Source organism: Exophiala aquamarina, assembly GCF_000709125.1.
Source record: "Exophiala aquamarina CBS 119918 chromosome Unknown aczIA-supercont1.1, whole genome shotgun sequence".
NCBI classification, from domain to species: Eukaryota; Fungi; Ascomycota; class Eurotiomycetes; order Chaetothyriales; family Herpotrichiellaceae; genus Exophiala; species Exophiala aquamarina.
In genome coordinates, this window is record NW_013550587.1 from 889,170 (window position 1) to 908,677 (window position 19,508).

General features: G+C 49.8%; 8 protein-coding genes across 8 annotated transcripts; 3 read left to right on the forward strand and 5 right to left on the reverse strand.

The window, feature by feature from the left end:
- Positions 1 to 1,352: 1,352 nt before the first annotated feature.
- Positions 1,353 to 2,097, forward strand: A1O9_00323 (uncharacterized protein; the record flags this gene model as incomplete). The annotated part of the gene is made up of 2 exons (XM_013409487.1): positions 1,353 to 1,572; positions 1,667 to 2,097. 2 exons carry the CDS (start codon positions 1,353 to 1,355, stop codon positions 2,095 to 2,097), a joined length of 651 nt encoding a protein of 216 aa, XP_013264941.1.
- An 861-nt stretch (positions 2,098 to 2,958) lies between these two features.
- Positions 2,959 to 5,127, reverse strand: A1O9_00324 (uncharacterized protein; the record flags this gene model as incomplete). Its single annotated transcript, XM_013409488.1, has 3 exons — positions 2,959 to 3,936; positions 3,985 to 4,493; positions 4,638 to 5,127. 3 exons carry the CDS (start codon positions 5,125 to 5,127, stop codon positions 2,959 to 2,961), a joined length of 1,977 nt encoding a protein of 658 aa, XP_013264942.1.
- Positions 5,128 to 6,015: 888 nt separating this feature from the next.
- Positions 6,016 to 7,673, forward strand: A1O9_00325 (uncharacterized protein; the record flags this gene model as incomplete). The annotated part of the gene is made up of 3 exons (XM_013409489.1): positions 6,016 to 6,019; positions 6,069 to 6,148; positions 6,207 to 7,673. The coding sequence occupies 3 exons, from the start codon at positions 6,016 to 6,018 to the stop codon at positions 7,671 to 7,673; spliced, it is 1,551 nt and encodes a 516-aa protein (XP_013264943.1).
- A 502-nt stretch (positions 7,674 to 8,175) lies between these two features.
- On the reverse strand, positions 8,176 to 9,039 carry A1O9_00326 (uncharacterized protein; the record flags this gene model as incomplete). The annotated part of the gene is made up of 1 exon (XM_013409490.1): positions 8,176 to 9,039. One exon carries the CDS (start codon positions 9,037 to 9,039, stop codon positions 8,176 to 8,178), a length of 864 nt encoding a protein of 287 aa, XP_013264944.1.
- Positions 9,040 to 11,600: 2,561 nt separating this feature from the next.
- Positions 11,601 to 12,811, forward strand: A1O9_00327 (uncharacterized protein; the record flags this gene model as incomplete). The annotated part of the gene is made up of 2 exons (XM_013409491.1): positions 11,601 to 12,282; positions 12,429 to 12,811. 2 exons carry the CDS (start codon positions 11,601 to 11,603, stop codon positions 12,809 to 12,811), a joined length of 1,065 nt encoding a protein of 354 aa, XP_013264945.1.
- A 448-nt stretch (positions 12,812 to 13,259) lies between these two features.
- Positions 13,260 to 15,017, reverse strand: A1O9_00328 (uncharacterized protein; the record flags this gene model as incomplete). Its single annotated transcript, XM_013409492.1, has 1 exon — positions 13,260 to 15,017. One exon carries the CDS (start codon positions 15,015 to 15,017, stop codon positions 13,260 to 13,262), a length of 1,758 nt encoding a protein of 585 aa, XP_013264946.1.
- Positions 15,018 to 16,917: 1,900 nt separating this feature from the next.
- Positions 16,918 to 17,502, reverse strand: A1O9_00329 (uncharacterized protein; the record flags this gene model as incomplete). Its single annotated transcript, XM_013409493.1, has 1 exon — positions 16,918 to 17,502. A coding segment is annotated over one exon (585 nt), but the record flags the coding sequence as incomplete, so codon positions are not given.
- A 1,310-nt stretch (positions 17,503 to 18,812) lies between these two features.
- On the reverse strand, positions 18,813 to 19,430 carry A1O9_00330 (ubiquinone biosynthesis monooxygenase Coq7; the record flags this gene model as incomplete). The annotated part of the gene is made up of 1 exon (XM_013409494.1): positions 18,813 to 19,430. One exon carries the CDS (start codon positions 19,428 to 19,430, stop codon positions 18,813 to 18,815), a length of 618 nt encoding a protein of 205 aa, XP_013264948.1.
- Between the last annotated feature and the right edge of the window lie 78 nt (positions 19,431 to 19,508).

Genomic DNA, 19,508 nt, shown 5'->3' on the forward strand with positions numbered 1-19,508 from the left:
AGTACTATGAATGAATGTATCCGTCTCCTCGGGCGACTTGTGCCTGATTGAACCATTTGAACAGGCTCCTATCTAGGTACGGCTCCACGCTCCGTATTTGTTCCCATGTAGCGCTTGTTTCGGTGGGGACGACGTTCTAACTGTGTCCGGACTCTTTAGTCATTGTGGCAAATTGTGTTCCGAGTACAAATCGGAGATGTCTTATACACGGTTACGAATACTCCATACGGATACGGGTACGGCGCATGGTGAATGCTGCTGCTACACACTTGGTATCTTCTCGGATACTTTTCATGCACAGATACATGGTGCTCCCTACGACGTACTGAAAACACGCATCAGCATTACTGATGTTTTCAAGTCTACTACCAAGAGTGTCCACCTTGCGCAACACTTGTAAGATTCGGATCGGGTTATCCGAAGTCTTCTGCCCAAACCACCTCGAGTCATCTGCCCAAATCACCTCTAGCAAAGTCTCCTACCCAAATCACCGCAAGTCTCCTGCCCAAATCACCCACAAGCTACCTTCCCATAGAGACTAGATAGCTCACAGGGAGGTAGTGGAAGTGGCTAGGTGAAATGGTGCTAAGGACTATGAGTACGAATCACTGTGGTTACTATTGATCTAGTTAATTAGCGGACCGCCTAGATAGTACCGTTGACGTCTCTTCTTCTTACCGTCCTTATTGACGATCCTCACAGACCGCAAATTCTCGACGGCTACAGCTCCCAGCAAGATGTTTCAAAGGAGACCCAGCGGTCGAGCCAAGCGTAAGTGGCACCGTGACTCATGAGGCCAAGACACCCTTCATCAACGACCACTGAAAATGCTTGGAGCCTAGATCTTGTGCATATAGCAACAACCAGTGGCTCTAGCAAGGGCAAAGTACAGATACGAATACGGATGCAATCACCTCGGCGATAGGACAATTGCTCAAGGGACCTGCCAGAGAATAAAGACCTGGTTGAAGAACACCACTCATTGAACAATCTGCCCTGGGCTCGAGGCAATGTTGTTATCGCGGGTATCACCCGCACCTCGCAGAGCACTTTTGCTGGCAGCGTACTCTGCCGTTCCTCTCCTACTGTTTAGATTTGTGACCAAAGATCGGGCTCCTGGTGCTTCGCAGGTACTCACGCCGACCAAGATGGCACTCCCGTCTGAATCCCTTGAATGGGCGTCGAGGCCGTTCACGATGATACCCACGCCAAAGTACACGCAGAACCTCGTAAGAATCTAACCGTGAGATGTTGATTTAGTACCTATGCTGCCCTATCTGGAGATCTGATGAACAAGCTGGGATATTTAGTCAGACTCCGATACGGATGAGTACGTCGAAGCCGCGAGTTTCATGGCGGTCTTCCACAACCTGCTGCTGAGGTCTCTCAACACGATATATCTTCAAGCGCCATATGTCAAGGACGGGGATAAGAAGGCCTTCGTGGGCTATGCGTATTGCTGGTATGACGCGATAGATGCACATCATACCGGCGAGGAGAAGGAGTTCTTCCCTTGGATTGAGGAGGCAGCAGGCGAGAAGGGTATCATGGACGCGAATGTTGAGCAGCATAGTCAGTACCGGTCGTCGTCATTCTCCTTGCATTCCCCATCTCCCCATCTTGTATCGATGCCGTGAAGCTAAATAGGAACCCGGGAGCCCGACAGAAATCTTCTCCGACGGAATCGAGGAATATGCATCCTATCTGCGTTCCCTAAAGGGCAGAGAGCGCTCTTTTTCCGGTCCCCACCTCCGATCCATCATCGATTCCTTCGGCCCTACCCTACACCAGCATTTGGCGGACGAGATACCTTCGCTCCTCGCTCTGAGTAAATACGGAGACAAAGTTCACCTCAACAGACTGTGGGACAAACAAAGCATTGGGAAGTTCACTTTGCACTCGGCGGTGACACGGATCCCATTTTATTTATGTAACCTGGATCGAACCTTTGAGGGCGGTCTCTGGAAGGATTTCCCAGAAGTCCCAAAAGTGGCCAAGGCGTTCATGGGGAATTGGGTGTCGCGGCTGAACGGAGCGTATTGGAAATTTGGGGCATGTACAATGGCTGGTGAGCCCAAAGAATTGTTTGCCCGGTGACGCTTGGGAGAGCGCTGGACTTTACACGCGTGGTCGATGTCAAAAAATGTCCGATTCGACCTCAAGAGAAATGTCGATGAATTGGCTCTGCGGACTTTTAGTTTCGAATGCAGCAATTACTGTTCTCGGGCTTGATATCGCAGTGAAGGACATACTATCGCCTTCTTTACGCTCCTCGCCGAATGAGTCTGCACATAAGCTTCTAAATGGGCCTTCCTCGCCCTTCCTACCGAACTCGGTCCAGCTACATGGTCGCCTCATGTGGCTGCGGGCCGTTGCATTGCGGCCTTTGCCTTCCGGTGTGAATGATTGTTCACCGACAGTCCAGTCTATGTGAAAGTTGCCGAGTACTGTGCCCTTTTTCAATAGCCCGGTAGAGGTGTGCTTATCTGGGATGATGGTTAGGGATGCTCCGAGGTGAGTATACGGGCAAATCTTAGATGGCCATGAATACAGGACGCACCAGTGAGAGAAGAGCAATTTGTAGTGCAAAGGCAATATCATTGATATAATGGTTTGAATTGTGCAACGGATGGCACATACCAAGCAGCTAATGCTGGAAATGGGACAGTTTGCAGTCCCATTGCTTTCCAACAACCGACTGTGCTAATGATATCCATGAAGAATCTCCTTGGAGGTATTAAATATGATTAATACTAATTGTGGCAAGAGTAAGCCTAGATGAAGCTCATGGTCGATCGTCGTGATTGTTCTTAACCCATCATCAAGTGCCGGAGATGAAAAGTTGGAGCGGAATGCAGATGTCCTGGACTTCTGGTCTGTGCTTCGCGTGGTCACATGTCTGGCGTTTCAGCTTCATCATCCGTTGCATATCAAAACAGCAACACCAACTGGGTGTCATCATTCTGCAAGCTCTTCATCGAGTGCTTCAATCTCTGCTTTCTCGTAGGCCTCCATGATCTTCGGATCCCAGATACTGTTTCCAGGCTCGGGGATACCGTGCTTCATGTCTTTGAAAACCGGACCAATGCAACTCTCCCAACGCTTACGTCGGTCCATAAGCATGCGAGCATTGTCACCAATATCTCTCGCTCTATTGACGCTCATTGCTGTGCCATGACCAGCTGTGTTATGGCTACCTGGCCGTGGCTTGTTGGCACCAGGACCGCCTTTCTTTGATTTGCCAAGAGTTCTAGTTCGTTTGAGGTATGCCTGCTGCACTTGACTGTCAAGATCCTCGTGAATTGTGCTGTATTCTTGGTAAGCAAGGCGTTCTTTGGCAAGATCAAGCAAACGAGCTTTTCGAGCACCGTTGACGATCATGACTCGGCGTAATTCTGCTTGAAGTAATCTCATTCTCTCGCTGATGTCATCATCGTGGTGAGCGTCATAATCAGGATTCTCATCTTGTCCAAGAAATCCGATATGGCGCAATTCATTTTTAAGTCGATCCTCGGTTTGGACGTAATCAAGTCGTTGAGAAGCTGAAGACTTTGAACCTGTCATATCAGCTATAGCTGAGGCAGGAGCAAGAGGTTTCTCCGTATTATCGTGACCATTTGTGAGTCCGTCTAGGTCCATAGTGTCATTACCGTCCATAAATGTGTTCAATTCATTTACCCCGTTTGCACTTTCACTCGTGGGTGGACGGTGTTCGAACTTAAGTAATGAAAGGAGTCTGCTTGCAAGAGGTCCAGTCGAGACTTGATCAGATGAAAGGTTGTCATCGTTAATTTGCTCGACACTCCCTCTAGGATGATTGGCTGGGAGTTTGTCATGGCTGTTGTCCACCAAGACGGTTCCATCCTCTTCAGCCCAAATCTCGGTGTAGTGACGCTTGCCGCGCGGTACAGCTAAGAATGGAGTGACACGATCGCCCTGTGCCAGAATTAGTCTGGGCATTTGGTCAGGTTTTGTGCCACTTACGCGTTCTCTCAGCCATGCCATATCTTCCTCAGTGAGAGGCCGGACATAAGGTTCAACGAAGGTGAGGAAGGTGTTGGCAGTGACTTGGTTGCTGGGTTTTGCATTGCTGAAGTCCTTATCAGGTGGAACGCCCGCAATTTGATCACTGAGGTCTGTTTTTGGATACGAAGTGACACTGTAGATTTCTTTCTTCTCAGTATCCGACATGTCGGGTGTGATATCGCGAATATGGTATATTATTGGATCAGGGGCAAGCGGATCCGGGAAAAATCCTTGTTGGGGGATTGGAGGCTTTCCATGGCTGGCGGGGTTCTCTTCTGCATCAGACATTGATACGTCAGATTTTGCCGGAGATGGGTGAGCACTGGCAGCGGCAGCTACTGGAGAATCGGCAACTTCTGACAGGGATGAAGTTCCTGGGCTTAGTTTCGTCTTCTTCGACGGAGAAGGGCTATCAACAGGGCCCGGAGTGCCAGTAGCACGACCAGGCTTTACCTTTACAGGCTCATCTATCAAACAAAGTCAGTGATAAGTGAAACGAGGCAGCCTCACATCAACAGTGAGGCAATTGATAGCTCGAGGGGAGACTTCGCCAAGCCAACCGACTATGCCACTGCTGATAGATTGAAGGTGAGGGTAAATAAGGAACATACCTTCACGCTTGATCTCAACACTGTCGAGGGTTTCTGCTCTGTCCTTCCGCTTCTTTGCTTTGGTATTCTTCTGCGACTCTTCTTTCCGAGCTTTCTGTCGACGGGCATGCTCGGCCTGGCGCTCCCTATCTTGTTGGTCGGATTCCAATTCTTTCTTCTGTTCGTGTATGAGACGAATTGCCTTTTCACAGGACTCAATACGTTTCTCGGCCGATTCACTCAAGTGCTTCAATTGTTCTATAATGTCGTGCAACAATTTGGGTTCGACCTTGGCGCCATGACTGTCGAGATAGTCGGTGGCTTCAGCATAATTGGGCTTGGACGGGACCAGTAACTTGTTCAAGTCTAAGTCCAGCAGAGGTGTTGTCGTCGCGCCGATTGGAGCCGTGCCAGCACTAATGACTGAACTCGGGGTTGTGTTACGACTGCGAGACCGACGAGCATCTTGTTTCTTCCCTTTGCCCTTGCCTGCACTGGCGAGAGAAGGCATCTTGACTTAGACTGGTCGGCGTGGCTAATATGTCGAGAGTAAGAATGCGTGGGAGGGTAATCAAGGAGATCGGCCGTGGGTCATATCGTCGGCGGGGATTGAATTGGGCCCTTCAAATTCCTAGGCATTAGTTGCGAAGTGTTCAAGTGCAGGAATATTGAGGTGAAGACGCGTCGCGTGTCTTGGATGAATCAGAATTGATGTTGACGATCCAATTCGATGCGCTGTGTGTCTGTACCGTTGTAGGGCCTGAGAGGCAAGTTGTAGTCGGAGCCAGAGTTAGATCACGTGACGCCAAGCCAATATCCGCCAAAACCTCAAATGCCGCCAAATGCTGATGCTCGGCTCACGGACCACTTGAGCAGCTTTGGTTTCCCCAAAGTCTGTAGCCCCAAGGCTGGTGCCCAGACAAGCCATCCCCAGGCGGGAATAGCCCCGCTCAACCTACGAATGGACTCGTCTTAGGGCTGCTTAGAGGCTGATAGGCGAGCTTGGGGAGGCGAAGCACCCAGAGGTGATGATGCACGAACGTGAGACTCCGCGTCAACGAAGCTGAGACAAGACCGTCAGACCCATGGGGAGGAGACCAGCCGCGTTGTAACCGCCACCTTCCTTCCTGCGCTCCCTCCTCGACACTAGTCTTTCGGTCATCTCATCGACATTGTCGTCTCCATTGTGCCACTTTTCGATTGTTGATTCCCAGAATATTTGTTGCAATATCTTCCATGCAGTAACCCGCCCATAACCCTTCTGTCGGCAGCTGTACAACACCCTTTGACCGCTGCAACTCCCCGGACCAAGCCAACAGCCTCGCACTAGTACCCTGAGCATGCATTCGAGACGTTGACCAGCTAACTCGTCCTCGCGGCCGGCCGGCACTGAGCCACGATGTGTGAGTTGCATTCATTCTACATATCATGAACGTATTCTGATGTTTGTAGCTGTCTCAGACTTTGGCGTGGTCGCCATTGTTATCCCAAACCCTGAGTACGATAATTCTAATGGCGCCCGGATAGTCACGGTATGCCTAGCAAGATTAGTCACACAGGTAATCGATGAGTGACTGATAATTGAATCAGGATGCCTATGGCTTTTCACTGAGAGCCTCTGGTGTTATACGCACCCTATTGGCCAACAATCCCCAGAGATGGAACGTTATACAGGGCCTACTCTACTATCCCCAGCTTCCAACCGATACACCATGTACCAATGCAACCCAGTCTCTTGCACCAGCCAACGTGACAACCCGCGCGAATATACCCCTCGGAAACTATCCAATAATTGCAGTCGCACCATGGACCGAGCCTGCTTGCGTACAATCCTACCTGGAAGTCATCCGCTTCGACAACGCCCGAGGCGCCATCTTTTTCCATCCAGACAACGAAAGCAACCAGCCTCCGCCTGTCAATGATGCCTCGTGGTCGCTTAACGATGGAGGCCAGTGGAAATCCGCCAATCAATTCCCCATCTATGGCCTTCCGGGGATGCTTGGGGCTTACCTTCTCGGTGAGTTAGGACAATACTCTGGAAACATGTCCTCCGCTCCATTCGGTGAGGAGCTCGTACAGTTATACAATCCCAACGACACAGTCAGATTGTACACAAGGATGGACATCAGTCAGTCCAGCGGTATCCCGTCACTTTGGGTTTTCTTGATTATTGTACTGGCCATTCTGCTCGCGGTGGTTCTAGTGACCTCTGTCTTGATGCACTGTGTGCAACGCAGGCAACGCCGCGCACTACAACGTCGTGTCGCGAATGGCGAAGTGGACCTCGAAGCCCTAGGCATCAAGAGGCTCAATGTGCCCCAGGACCTTTTGGATAAGATGCCACAGTATCTCTTCACTCCCAAAGCTGAAGGGACAACTGTTGAGGCAGGAGAAACTGAAAATACTGTCAAGCCAGAGCCGAATGACACCACTGCTGGCGTTTCATCCGCACCAAGAGAAGTTCAGTTCACGCAGTCAACATGTCCGATATGTCTTGATGACTTCGTAAACGGTGAAACAACCGTTCGAGAGCTTCCCTGCAACCACATCTTCCATCCTGAATGCATTGATCCGTTCCTTCGCGATAATAGCTCATTATGTCCGATGTGCAAGAAATCAGCGCTTCCTGCAGGATATTGTCCTGTTATTGTGACTAATTTGATGGTTCGGAGGGAACGACTGGTCAGACGAATGCGGGAGCGACGAATAGCTCAGGCCCTTCCTCCAGAATCCAACCCCAGCAGCTCGCCTACGCCGCTTGCCGCAATTCGCAGTACCGTACGAAGAATGTCCACTGCCCCTAACAGGCTCGCCCAAAATGGGAGCGCTAGTGGGGCGCACGGGGTAGCATCCGCACTACAGCCTGTAGGACGCCGACCCACCCAAGATGAGTTGGAGGAGATGCCTGCAGAAGTGCGGTCACAAGGCATATCTGCCAGGAGAGCCTGGCGGCGAGAACGACTTGCACGCCAACAAGTGCAATCTTACGACCAACAGGCTAACGAAGCACGAACTGCCGACATTTCAAGACCTTTATGTGAGTTTTGTCCGGCATAAATCCCGTGTGCTTACTGATTGATCTGTTAGGGCGTCGAGTCGTCGGTCGTGTAATCCCCAGATACGAATGACTTATGAATTTCTGTTGTATATATGTGATGATTCATCTTGGTTCTTTTGGGCAGCATAGCGTTGGTGGGGTTAGAAACTGCTGTGCTGGACAACGATACCTTCCAATGCATCATGTGTTATGGAACATGATGATGATGATGATACCTGAGGCTGGTTTTGGACACACAGGCGATATTTTGTTTAGTTGATGTTGCTATTGTCGTTTGCAAGTTGTGTACGAACTTGGCGACAGGGATAGCAGAGTTGCAAAAGTAGATGAACATTCCGTTGCAATTTCGTGAGTGGTAATCGCCATTTAGTCGTCTCAGAGTTGGTATTGTTCTCGGTTATCTCTTCCAGGGACACATCCTGCGGTAGCAAGCTAGCTCTGAAGGGGCAATCGAAAGGTTTATTTCTTGCTTCACTCTGCGCGAGGCCGGAAACCCCTAGATTAGCTGGCAAACTTATCATGCTTCCCCTTGACCCGGACATCAAGGATCTCCTCGTAGTAGGTGCCATTCCTCTTCGCGCGCTTCAACCGTTTGACCTCGTCATCGTCAAGTCTCCTCCCAACAACTTGCTCAAGTTCACGCCGGCTGACTTTCTCGTTGGCCTTGGTCTCCTTGTGCTGTTGCAGACGTGGCTTGAACCTTGCTTGCATCTTCAACACGACCTGGGTGGTGTCAGACTCCGCCTCGCCGTCGCCACGTATTGAGATGGATACTTTCTTCATCGAATCCTCGCCGTCCACCCTCGAGGGATTGGAACTTGTTTCTACCGTCGCAGACAGATAGCGCCGGCCTTGATCTCCGTCCGCAGTCTTCGACGCCGTAGTCCGCAGTCTGAAACGGAGACGACCTTCGCCCGTCTCGGCGCCTTCGACCACAAACCCTTCTTCCGCGCCTCGTGCTTCGCGTCTTGCGCCCAGGACACCTATCGAGTCGCAGGACAGATACCCGCCATGACTTGCCTTGAAGCTGATTTGCCCGGTGCCGGCCACGGTGCTGGCAACCCACACTTGTCTCACATCATGCGGCTCAGCTGTCTCTGCATAGCTCTCGACCATGTTCTCCAGTTGCGAGGCAAAGATATTTCCATGTGCGTCAGATGCAAGGCATGTGGGTGGAGTGGTAGGTAGGACTATGAGTGTGGGGCCTGTGAGGTCAGATGCCTGGTCGGGTGTTGTCCAGGAGTCATCGTCGGCCGGGTCGACTGTAGCGGGAGGACCTGAGTCGTGCTCGTCTTCGTAACTGCGCTGCTTTCTCTTTTTGGGCCTTTTTGCGTCGCCTTTGAACGAAAGTGGCTTGACCGGCATCCTTACGCAAAATATTCGTGCAAAAGGTCTCTGCCTTCGTGTTTTGCTGTATGACGTGGTAGTCTGGAGGGGATACTGAATTTGGATCTGTGTTGCGCAAGGCGATACAAGGCTGCAAGTATTCCTTGCGTCGGGCCGGGGGAAATATATTCCGTATAGCTTGGCATGCATGTCATGGAAAGTAGGACCTCGGGATTGCTCAAACCTCTCCGAGCCTTTGTTAAATCACCTGGTTGGAACTTGTAACACATTGTTGTTGTCCCAACTCTATTGCTAAGTACTCGCCTCCCGCTGAAGTGGTCCATAAAAAAACCCTATCTTTGCATCAGCGCTGCTGGTTTGCCCCAATTAGTTCAAACCTAGTCGAAGATCTATCAGGTTCCTAAGTAGGATTCCTACCCGAGAAACACTAAAATTTCGCATCTATTTAGACACTGCCTGCTATCACAAACGCCTAGCTCTCTCAACCTCCCGGGCTGTATGTCTCGACGGTTCAAGGAACAGAAATTCATTGATCGAATCCGTGGGTGGCGGCATTCTATGTCGCTACATCGAAATTTGGAACGCATGCAATGAATTAGGGATCTGTCTATCAATGTTCCTTTCATTGCACAGGAAACAGTTCTGAATGCATCACCAACAGCTGATGATGAAAAAACCACGACCGACTTGTCGATGACCCAGCAAACCTCAAGCCCTTGTAACTCCAGCCCCAGCTTCATCGGAGGGAGTTCACAGCTGGTCCAGCACCGGTGATATTGTTCCTTATGATCTTTCAATTGGCCTCTTCAGTACATCGGCACTGTGTACACTCTTCCGCGGCGAATTCCCTGGGAGGCTCTCTCCACCTATAGCACATTGACCCAGTGGTGAAGGGTGAAAGCAGCCACTCTAACTTCAGCTTACCGAAGCCGGCAAGGATGCGGTGGTGACAATTCTGTCTGATGTCGAAGAGCTTACATCTCTTTCGTATCGTTCTACGATGCTCCCTAACAATGTGCTCCAGAGTCGAAAACAGGCATACTTCGGGGCGTCCTGTATGACTCCCTTCTTTGCCGCCACTTTTTTGATTCACTGCTGCTGGGTCTCGCTTCCACCAGGACAGACATCAGACCCTGACTTGACCCCATTTTCAATGCCATTTCCCGTGGAATCGAAGTCACTCACCTTACGTCCGAGTTCGCCCTTTCTCGGACCAATCTTAGTTGGAGAGCCTTGCCTATTCAGGTGTAGTTTGCACCGCCCGTCAACGTCAATGCGCCATGTATTAGTCTATCCTCTTGAGTCTTAATTTCACCTATTCTTCACTTGCACAAATTTGCTATAAGTACTCGCGACAGTAAACAAATGCACAACGTGTCTCGGCTTGCACGAAATGCGCATGACCTGTATCTTCAAAGACATTAGTGACACTACCCCTTAGGTCTATGGTTTATTCTGCGCCAGCCCGCAATATCTCAAAAACCAAACAGCGACAAGCGATGGCCCGGGAGGGTAGACTGCCGGCTCTTGTTGGCATGAGTGGAGCGGAATATGTGCAAAGCAGCAGCCTAGGCTGGGAGGAGCGAGACATTTGTGAAGAACCACATACAAGTCAGTGCTGAAGACAGTCAGAAACTAATGTCCACTTTGCAATTCACGGCGATAGAACCTTCGTGTTTAGGACGTACCTCCGCTTCCGGTGCCAGGAAGAAGGGATCATCACCACCGTTGTTCGTGTAGCATTGCATAGCATTCGTATCTCTGGCCTTTAGTCAACAGTACATCATCAAATCAGGATATTCATCAAGCCGCAGAACGCGGCACAAACGAGTGATTGGCCTCGAAGATTCAAACAAGGCAGCCAGTGTGGCGTGAAGTATGTGAGTACTAGATCTGCCTGCCAACCCGGGCGGCTTGTCGATCGCTCCCCTTTACGTTACTAATCATTCGCATTCGTATACTCATAGATCTCACATCAGGCGTCTTTCTCGAGGACAACGGCTCCCGCATTGGGAAACATTGTCTATTAGGAGCAAATACCCATCTAGACATGCATCTGGAAACAACCTTAAACCAAGTCGGATATCAGGGTAGACTCCAAGTTCTGTCTACGGCAGACACTGGTAGAAAGAAGGGAGGCAAACGTACTCGGTTGTCCATTCCAAATAGTCGATTGCTTGCCAACAGCAATAACGCTCCGCTCGATAGACCCAGGTGGGATGACCAGGGTGTATCCACTCTAGGTAGTCGGTGGGGCGGCTAAGTTCTAACTAGCCACTTAGCGGTAGGATTAACATGCAGGTACCGGATATAAGACTGGTATTTTAGCCCATGGACACAGAGCATTTCCCTTTCGCCGTGGAGGCAACTCAACCAGTGCCGTGTATATAAGAGAGAAGTGAGACTGTTGTGCAGACTGGGAAGCGTTGTGTCTTTCGCGGCATACGAGCAACAATCTGATCATTTCAACGCCTGGCCTCTCATCATTCACAACTTCAAAGTACTTCTTTCTCGTCAAGTGAATCCTATTCTATATACTTGATCAGAGAACCTTCAAGACTACCCGTTTCATACACAACATGACTGCCACCACCTATGCCGAGTATGGCAAGGAGACAGAGGCGTTCACAGTGGCAGCAGCATTTCCGGAAGCTATCAAAGGTCGCACGATCATCATCACTGGCGTCAACAAGCAGGGCATCGGCTACAGCACCGCGGAAGCCTTTGCTTCACAGAGGCCTGCGCACCTGATCCTCGCAGGGCGCTCGCCATCTAAAATCCAGGAATGCATCGATGCCCTCAGTAGCAAGTATCCAAACATCGACCTCCGTGCCCTCAAAATCGATCTGGGCTCCCAGAAATCCGTCCACGCTGCTGCAGCCGAAGTTCTCGGATGGGCAGACATTCCGACAGTGGATCTGCTCATCAACAATGCCGGGATCATGAATATCCCCACGCGCACGTTTAGTGAAGATGATATTGAGATCACCATGGCCACGAACCACGTCGGGCATTTCCTCTTTACTAACCTGATCTTCCCTAAGCTCATCGCCGCGGCGAAGAACGCACCAAAAGGCGCGGTGAGAGTAGTCAATCTCAGTAGTTCAGGAGTCAGATTATCAGGGGTTCGTTTCGGTGATCTACGCTATGAGAAGAAGGCCTCACAACTACCAGAGGATCAAAGACCGAACTTCGCGATGATGAGGGCCTTTGACTTGAGCTTTGATGAAGAGGATGGGTATCTCGCTTTCCCGGCTTATGGTGAGTCTCAACCTTTCTTTGCCTATAGACGGCGCCAGCGGCCTTTGTGCCCTGCCGTTGCAGCTCTTGGATGATTGATTGATTGATTGCTTCATGGGAACACTGGCCTAGTAAGCTGACCTTGTGCGGCTGTATGTCGCGTATAGGCGCCAGCAAGACCGCCAATGCTCTCTTCGCCATCGGCCTCAACGACAAAGTCTATGCCAAGCACGGTGTCCTAAGCATCAGTGTGAATCCTGGTGAGATCAAGACCGAGCTTACCAGGTACGCTGATGAGGGCTTCAAGAAATTGCTCCCAAATTTGGAGACAAAGTTTGGATTTGTATTCAAAAGCTTGCAGCAAGGTGCCAGTACCACATTGGTGGCCGCAACTGACCCTAAACTGAGCCTTCCCGAGAGCGATGGCCGTGGAGCGTTCATGAGTGACTGCCAAATCACTGAAGTTCCTGCGTACGCCGCGAGCCTGGAGAACGCACAGAAGTTGTGGGGGATCTCGGAAGGTTGGGTTGGGGAGACATTCACTTGGTAGGCACATGAAGCAGCTCATAATCAAATCTGGTCTGAGGGATTTGACTGAATGGGGTATCATTTGAGTCCAGCGCATGACGAAGGAGCCAACACTTGGTCCCAGATGTAGACGGAGACGAATTCAGCCTAGAATGGAGGAGACCCAACGGAAGAGACCTTGTGCATGGCAGCGTGGTCTCTTGAGACATCATGTTTGAGAAGTGGGGAAGTGTAAGCAGCGCTGGAAAAGACAAGGGTCAAGAAAGAGTAACTCCGATTGAAATCCGACGAATCAAAGTGACGTTCGTTTACTCATTCATTCTCCTTTCTCGTATGATCCGCATAGATTCAAGGTCGATAAAAACTCCGCTCCCGTGAAACGGAGTTTGATGGCGGCCCGAATGTCGCCATCCGTGCTTTGACGAGCCTGATAGCTCATCATTCAGACTCTCTCAACACAGAGATCGACCTCAAATATCCTCAAACTCGAATTTCACAAGCAGAGTGCAGCTTGTTTCTCTTCCTTTCAAATCCAGCAATCGGATAAATCTCCAACCAGGCGCCACGTAGAGAAGGCGGACTGCTGCGACAGCGAAGATAGGGTTCCTGGCAAAGCTATCATCGCTCTTCAAGATGATACGAAGGAACACCAGCTCGTTGTCATCATAATTCCATTCAAGCTTCTCGTTCCAGATGGGGTCTGTTGGAGGTGGATTCTCGCCTCTGTGAAGAAGGCCAAGCTTGTGTTGCTTGTATCCAGCTGTCTTCTTCTTCTGCGGCTTGTCCTCGAGGTCATCTGGATGTACAAGTGAACAAGTCACGTAGGGCTTGATATCGTCTGCCTGACGGTCGGCCGGGATTGGAACATCTGTTGCCCCTGCGAGATGGAGTCGCAATCGCCTCTTTCGGCCTGTATTCAGCTTGCCATTCCCGCCAGCTCGGATTGCTGCTGGCTTGAGCACAAACCCATCGGAGCCACTGAATAAGGCTTCGTTCAGCTGCATACTCGCTCCAAATGTCTGCCAGTTGAGTGCACATATCTGGGCGCCAACTCCCCAGAAAGGGACTGGCTTCAAGTTCTTTGACGAGATGCGAGTGCCTTTTGGATAGACGCGCATCAGATGTTGTGAATTGTTGATGGCGATTTTGTCGTTGTGTGTCGGCATATGCGATACCAGGCCGGACTCCGAGAGGTTGATCAAGGGATGATGAGGACTGTTCGTGAGCTCAACTTTATCATACCATGAATTGTCTGCAGGCTTCACTGATTGAGCATAGACACCTAGTTCCGCAAGCTCAGGGATGATTGTCGAGACAGCAGCTTTCTTTTTGTCTTTATACTCCTTCCGTGCGCTTTTCTCCTCGTCATTCTCTGATTCAGAGCTCGAATCGCTGCTGTCATCCTGCTCATCTGGAAGATGATACTCAACTATAACGGCGATCCTAGAACCTAGTTCATCCAGGCGAACGTGATCACCGGTACCCTGCTGCTCCTCGTGCCCTTTCTGTCTGACAGCTGAGCTAAGAAGCCTGTCGCCCCAAATCTCTTTCATAATTTGGACCAGACGAAGTTGACCATGGGCATCGCAATGGTTTTCGAGAGACAGCAAAATTGGAGCCGCCCGATATCCTTGAGCATTGATGGATTCTGCAGCTTCCTTATCAACGACATCACGGATGGTTTCACACACAGCACGGAAGGGGATATTGGACACGAGTGTGTATCCATGAGTGACTTTGGGTTCATCTTCATTTTGATCGTCATCCCATGCATCGATTTCCACACAGCGTGCGCCCGCGGTAAGTGCGGTCTCATAAGCACTAGCGGATGAAGTGCCATAGAGCTGATGAGCCATCAAATAGGTGTTGTGGCTTGAACTGATGAAGTAGTCGGGAAGTGGGTGGCCCCTGTCGGTGATTTCTTTTGGGACGTTGATATGCGGCTTGTTGAGTAACGCTTTTAATCCGTCACTCAGATGCTCCGAGTCGAGGTCGGCCTCTCGTTTTGAGAGGATCTTCTCCTCAATAAGAAACGATCTGATGGCTCGGCTCACTTTAAGTTGGGTCTTGGTGACATCGCTCTTGCGAGCGCTGTGGCCGCCTCCAGCAACAGTCGTAGAATCGATCTCTTCTCCTACATCTTCATCATCAACTTCACGCCTTGACTTCGAGAAAGGATTCAACTTGGCCATCCGCGAGGTGATATTGGCAGGAGCTGATTCGGACATTTTCGATGGAATGAAAACTCAAAGCCTTTACATGAAGTACAATTGAGAGTCTATCAGTCAGTGGCCAACTCTGATACCTTGACTTAACTGTTGACCTCATCAAGATGTCAGCTTGACGATGCCAGGCTCCAACTAAAGGGATCCTGGATGAGGTGGCAGGGTCTTGGCTGATGTAAGTTCACCTCTTTATTCATGCAGCTACTTAGTGCAGGCTAGGAATAATTTAGCATACACTAACACCAGATTAGGTTAGAAGGTGACCATCCTCCCGTTCGGGCTACCTTCTCTCTCCGTCTCAACCGAAAGAAGAAAAGCCCAATCTCGAACTGGGAATTTGTCCAGAGCATGTTCACGTTGAAGCAATCGTTTTGGTAGCCTCTGTCGCAGAAGAAATCATATCTAGCTGTGTGTTCGTGAACAATGTCAATATGAGGAAAAGTTTCAAGTCGATCACAACCAGACAAGCGCTCCCAAAACTCAGGCAAACGGAGCGAGAGAGCGGCATGTTATTGATGCCGGATCCAAGTGCCAGTCGAGGCAGGAAATTGGCAATGACCAAGGTAAGGTGATATGAAAAGAACTAATTGCTTCATTTAGCAAAGATTATTACCAGTTCCAAGCTGTCGTCTCAGTTTGTTCCTGCGTTGCTACGTCAAGGTGAGGGTTTCGTGGTGTGATCAGGTGAGGATGCGAGGGGTGCCGTAATCATCACACCACAACCTGGCGTGACCATCGATGAGCTACAACAAAGACACCTACAACTTTGCTGCGGCTTTCGCCGGAATATGGCTCACGATATGGCAATGGATTTAGTACATAAGCCCCTGGAGGATTTGGTAGGAGGAAGTCACCACACCACGAAACACATCAGCAGCACAGAACTGGAACCTCCAACACTCGGAATCCCGCCAAGCAAGCCCAACTACATCCTAATATCGAACTCTCAAAACAAAAATCTACCAAGATGACTCCTCTTTGCTGGAAAGTATCAGCCACTCCCGCGACAACGCACGGTCTACAATTTATGGGCTTTTTCGGCGCAGCTGCCTGGCCCATGGCGCTATGGATGTGGGCAACTTCAGACCCAACCAGCACGGCCTTGGGAAGGAAACGGGCACAAAACCGAGCAGCATGGTTGAGCAAATAGACGGGGCCCAATCGCACGAAATCACAACACATTATTTGGCGCACTTGAGCCTCCCATGAGGATCATCTCATCCGCAGCCTGTACATATACTGTTTTAGTCACACTACACCTCGACGACAATACAAGGCAATGCTGCCTGAAGGGCGTTTACTCGGGCACTAGATACTAAGGAGCAGGATTCTCGTCATTTGGGAGAAGGGTACAACACAACACAACACGTCATCGTCATCGTCATCGTTCACCAAGCCACCTACCTCTGTACAGCGTACCACCCAGCAACATATGGAACGTTTTTGCATCTTACAACCTAAACGAAGGGAAAACCTAGATTGTGGTGTCCAGAAAGACTGGGCTTGGTCAGTCATAACAATAAAAAGAGAAGACAAGGAAAACTGCTAGTCAGATGGAACTCATGACCATTGGCATAGCGTTATGCTTGGACAAACAAGACCAAATGTCAAGCAAACATAAAATCGATCGAGGTCAATATGAAACCCAGCAATGATGACTATCGAGTTTCTATGTTGATCAGCACAGCAACACGTGACATGCTTTTTTCTGTTCATGTGCAAGTTCGCGTGTTCGCAAATAATAACCCTTTCGTTGTGGCCCGTCCCACCAATTCTTCTATGGAGAGGAGAACTAGAAGTTGCTTGGTGCGTGAATCTGTACAATTTCCATTCTAGTGAGATCGCAGGCTTGTTGAGTCAATGCCAACCTAAAGGCTTCTCAATCGCAAGAGTACTGCGTCGAGCCTCGATCTTGGCCTGTTGTATTGAGTTTGTCATTTTCCTTGACAAGCAAAGTGTGTGTCAATTTCCAGGTCTCACGTCTCAAAGTCTCCAATTCCATCATCTTGTCCATGACTGCTTTCTGCATCTTCCTTACTTCGGCATTGTTGCTCATCGCTTCTTCGAGCTCTGCCAGAGATTGACGTGCAGTATTTTGAAGTTCCTTGGATTTTGTCGAGACCAACTTGAGCACTGTGGTACATAAAAGGCACTGAGCACTTTGGGGTTTGACCTCGTCTCCGTTTGCAGCGATGGCAGGGGTGCGGGACGAGCTTGGTTTTACGTCAATGAATGAACGCTCGCGCTTTTCGTTTCCACATTCGATAGTGTTGGATCGTGGAGCGAGGATACGAGTAGGTAGAAGACATATAGCGGTCGCTGTAGGATATGCTGGATGTTCGATACTGAGGTTGCCGCAGCTCAACCGGCCCCACGGCTTTGGCTCGTCACAAGCATGCCAAGTTTCAGCTTTATTCGGATTGAATATGAGGGCAGCGATTGGATCATGGTCTGGGTAGGGACAGGTAGAAAGTGTGTATCGGCACATGTTGATGGAGCAGCGATGTTGGATGGTGTAGTTTAAGAACTGATTGTTGTGATGGACAGTGATGGGATAAAGGACGATGATTGCTGAAGAGAATCAAGCTCCTCTTTAATGAGAGAAGATGAAGGCAGTTAATGATACAGTACTGAGTCAGCCCAGTGCCTCATGGTTAATGCTTTCTGGGTGTGATGAAAACTTGCGGGACAGAAAGATACCTAGTAACAAAGGTGAAAGGTTGAGAGTTGAGGCAGTGACAAGCCAGCAGCCATCAGTCATCAGCTCCTCCTGCCGATGTACACCTTACCACTGATACTGACTGTATCACGACTGCGCCATGAGTGAAGGAACCCTCCACCCCTCCGACCTCTCTAGGTTGGAGTGCATGGTCCTTAAACACGTCGCACTTTTGGTTCTTCAATCTGATTCTGTAATTGCAAGCTTTCTCTCTGAAAGCTATCCTTGTCGACCAAGCCGTGAACATCCCATCCACGAAAGCAATTTCTCCCACCAATTCCCACGTTTCCTCCGAGCTTGTACGCCCACTTCTATTCCATTCTTGAGCCAGAACATTCCGATCAATGTGCTCATTGGTTCCATTGGCTTTGTCAGACACTAAATATTGTGTAAGGCGCCAAATCCCATTCTATGATTCGCCCACTGACAATTTCTCGCAGACATTGGAAAGATACCGTTTCACCTGTTTCACCGGTTGCCATGAGCCTCCTTTGTCCTACTATTGACGAACCTTCAAGACCAGCACTGCATCATATTGCCCTGGGAACCCAAAATGTGTTGGTCAATATTGGTGGTTCCTTTCGGATGCGATGAAAAGCACGTGATGGAAGTGTTGAAGCGCTGCAAGCCGGGTACAGAGTGGCAATTGAACATGAATATCACAGGCACGTGCCCAGGTTGGAGAATGTCGGAAGATTGGGTCATGAGCCGTTGTCGTTTCTGTGAGGAGTATTTTCAGTCCAAGGAGACTGGCAAACCTCGAACAAGGGCTGCTTCATGTACAGCAATCGTTCTTCCAAAAGTGGAGCGTGGCGAAATTGGAAGCTCTGACCTGAAGGAAGAGCCGATCACTCGTCGTGAGAAGGACTCAGTCAAGCAAGCAGCTCTTCCCATATTATCCAGAAAATAGTCGAGCCGATCAAGATGAAATAATATCTCTTGCCAGATGCAGCTGTGCCAGTTTATCACCCCTGGCAAAGATCGAATTATAGACTTGGATTTGAGGTCAATATCGCATGTGGTTGCTGAATTGTGGCGTCAATGAGTATAGGCGCTCTTTCTCGCTCGATATCGCCCAGTCATACCCGTTCACTTATCCAGATTGCGCTTCGGCAACCATAACGGATGATATCGGTGATAGGCTCATATGGCTTCGCCTCTTTTGCATCATTCTCGAGGGCATGATCCAGATGTTCCAACTCCTCATCTCGGATGCGTTTGATGTCATCAATCAGCACCTTTAACTCAGGATCTAGCTCCTCGCCCTTCTCTTTTAGCTCCTGCATCCACCGGAAAAGCTCCCGCACTTGGCCATTGTAATGGTTTCCAATCTCTGTCTCCACGGCTTCGGTACATGCCATTGCAGCCTCTCTTCCCATCATACCTGTTGTCCAACCAAGAATGGATGCAGCTGCTTGCCAGACAGGATACATAGCAGTGGGTCTGATACGGTGCTTGGCCAACAGTTCATTGAATGTCTTGAAATGTCCAGCTTCTTGGTCATACATGTGTTTCATGAGTGGCCGCAGCTGAGGATGTGCTTTGACCAATGGAGGTGTCTGTGCTGTGTATATCAGGGTGGCTGCAAGTTCGCCAGCTTGATTAACACGAAGAGCACTGTCGAGGAACTTCCTTTGTTCATCTGAGAGGGTGGTTTTAGAGTGTTGTGTATCGGAATTCGTGCTCTGTACAGACATCTGCCGGTATGCTGGGAGATGGCTGCATGATATAGGGACTTTGAGGGGTCGATGCGATAACAACAACAGCCCTTGTTG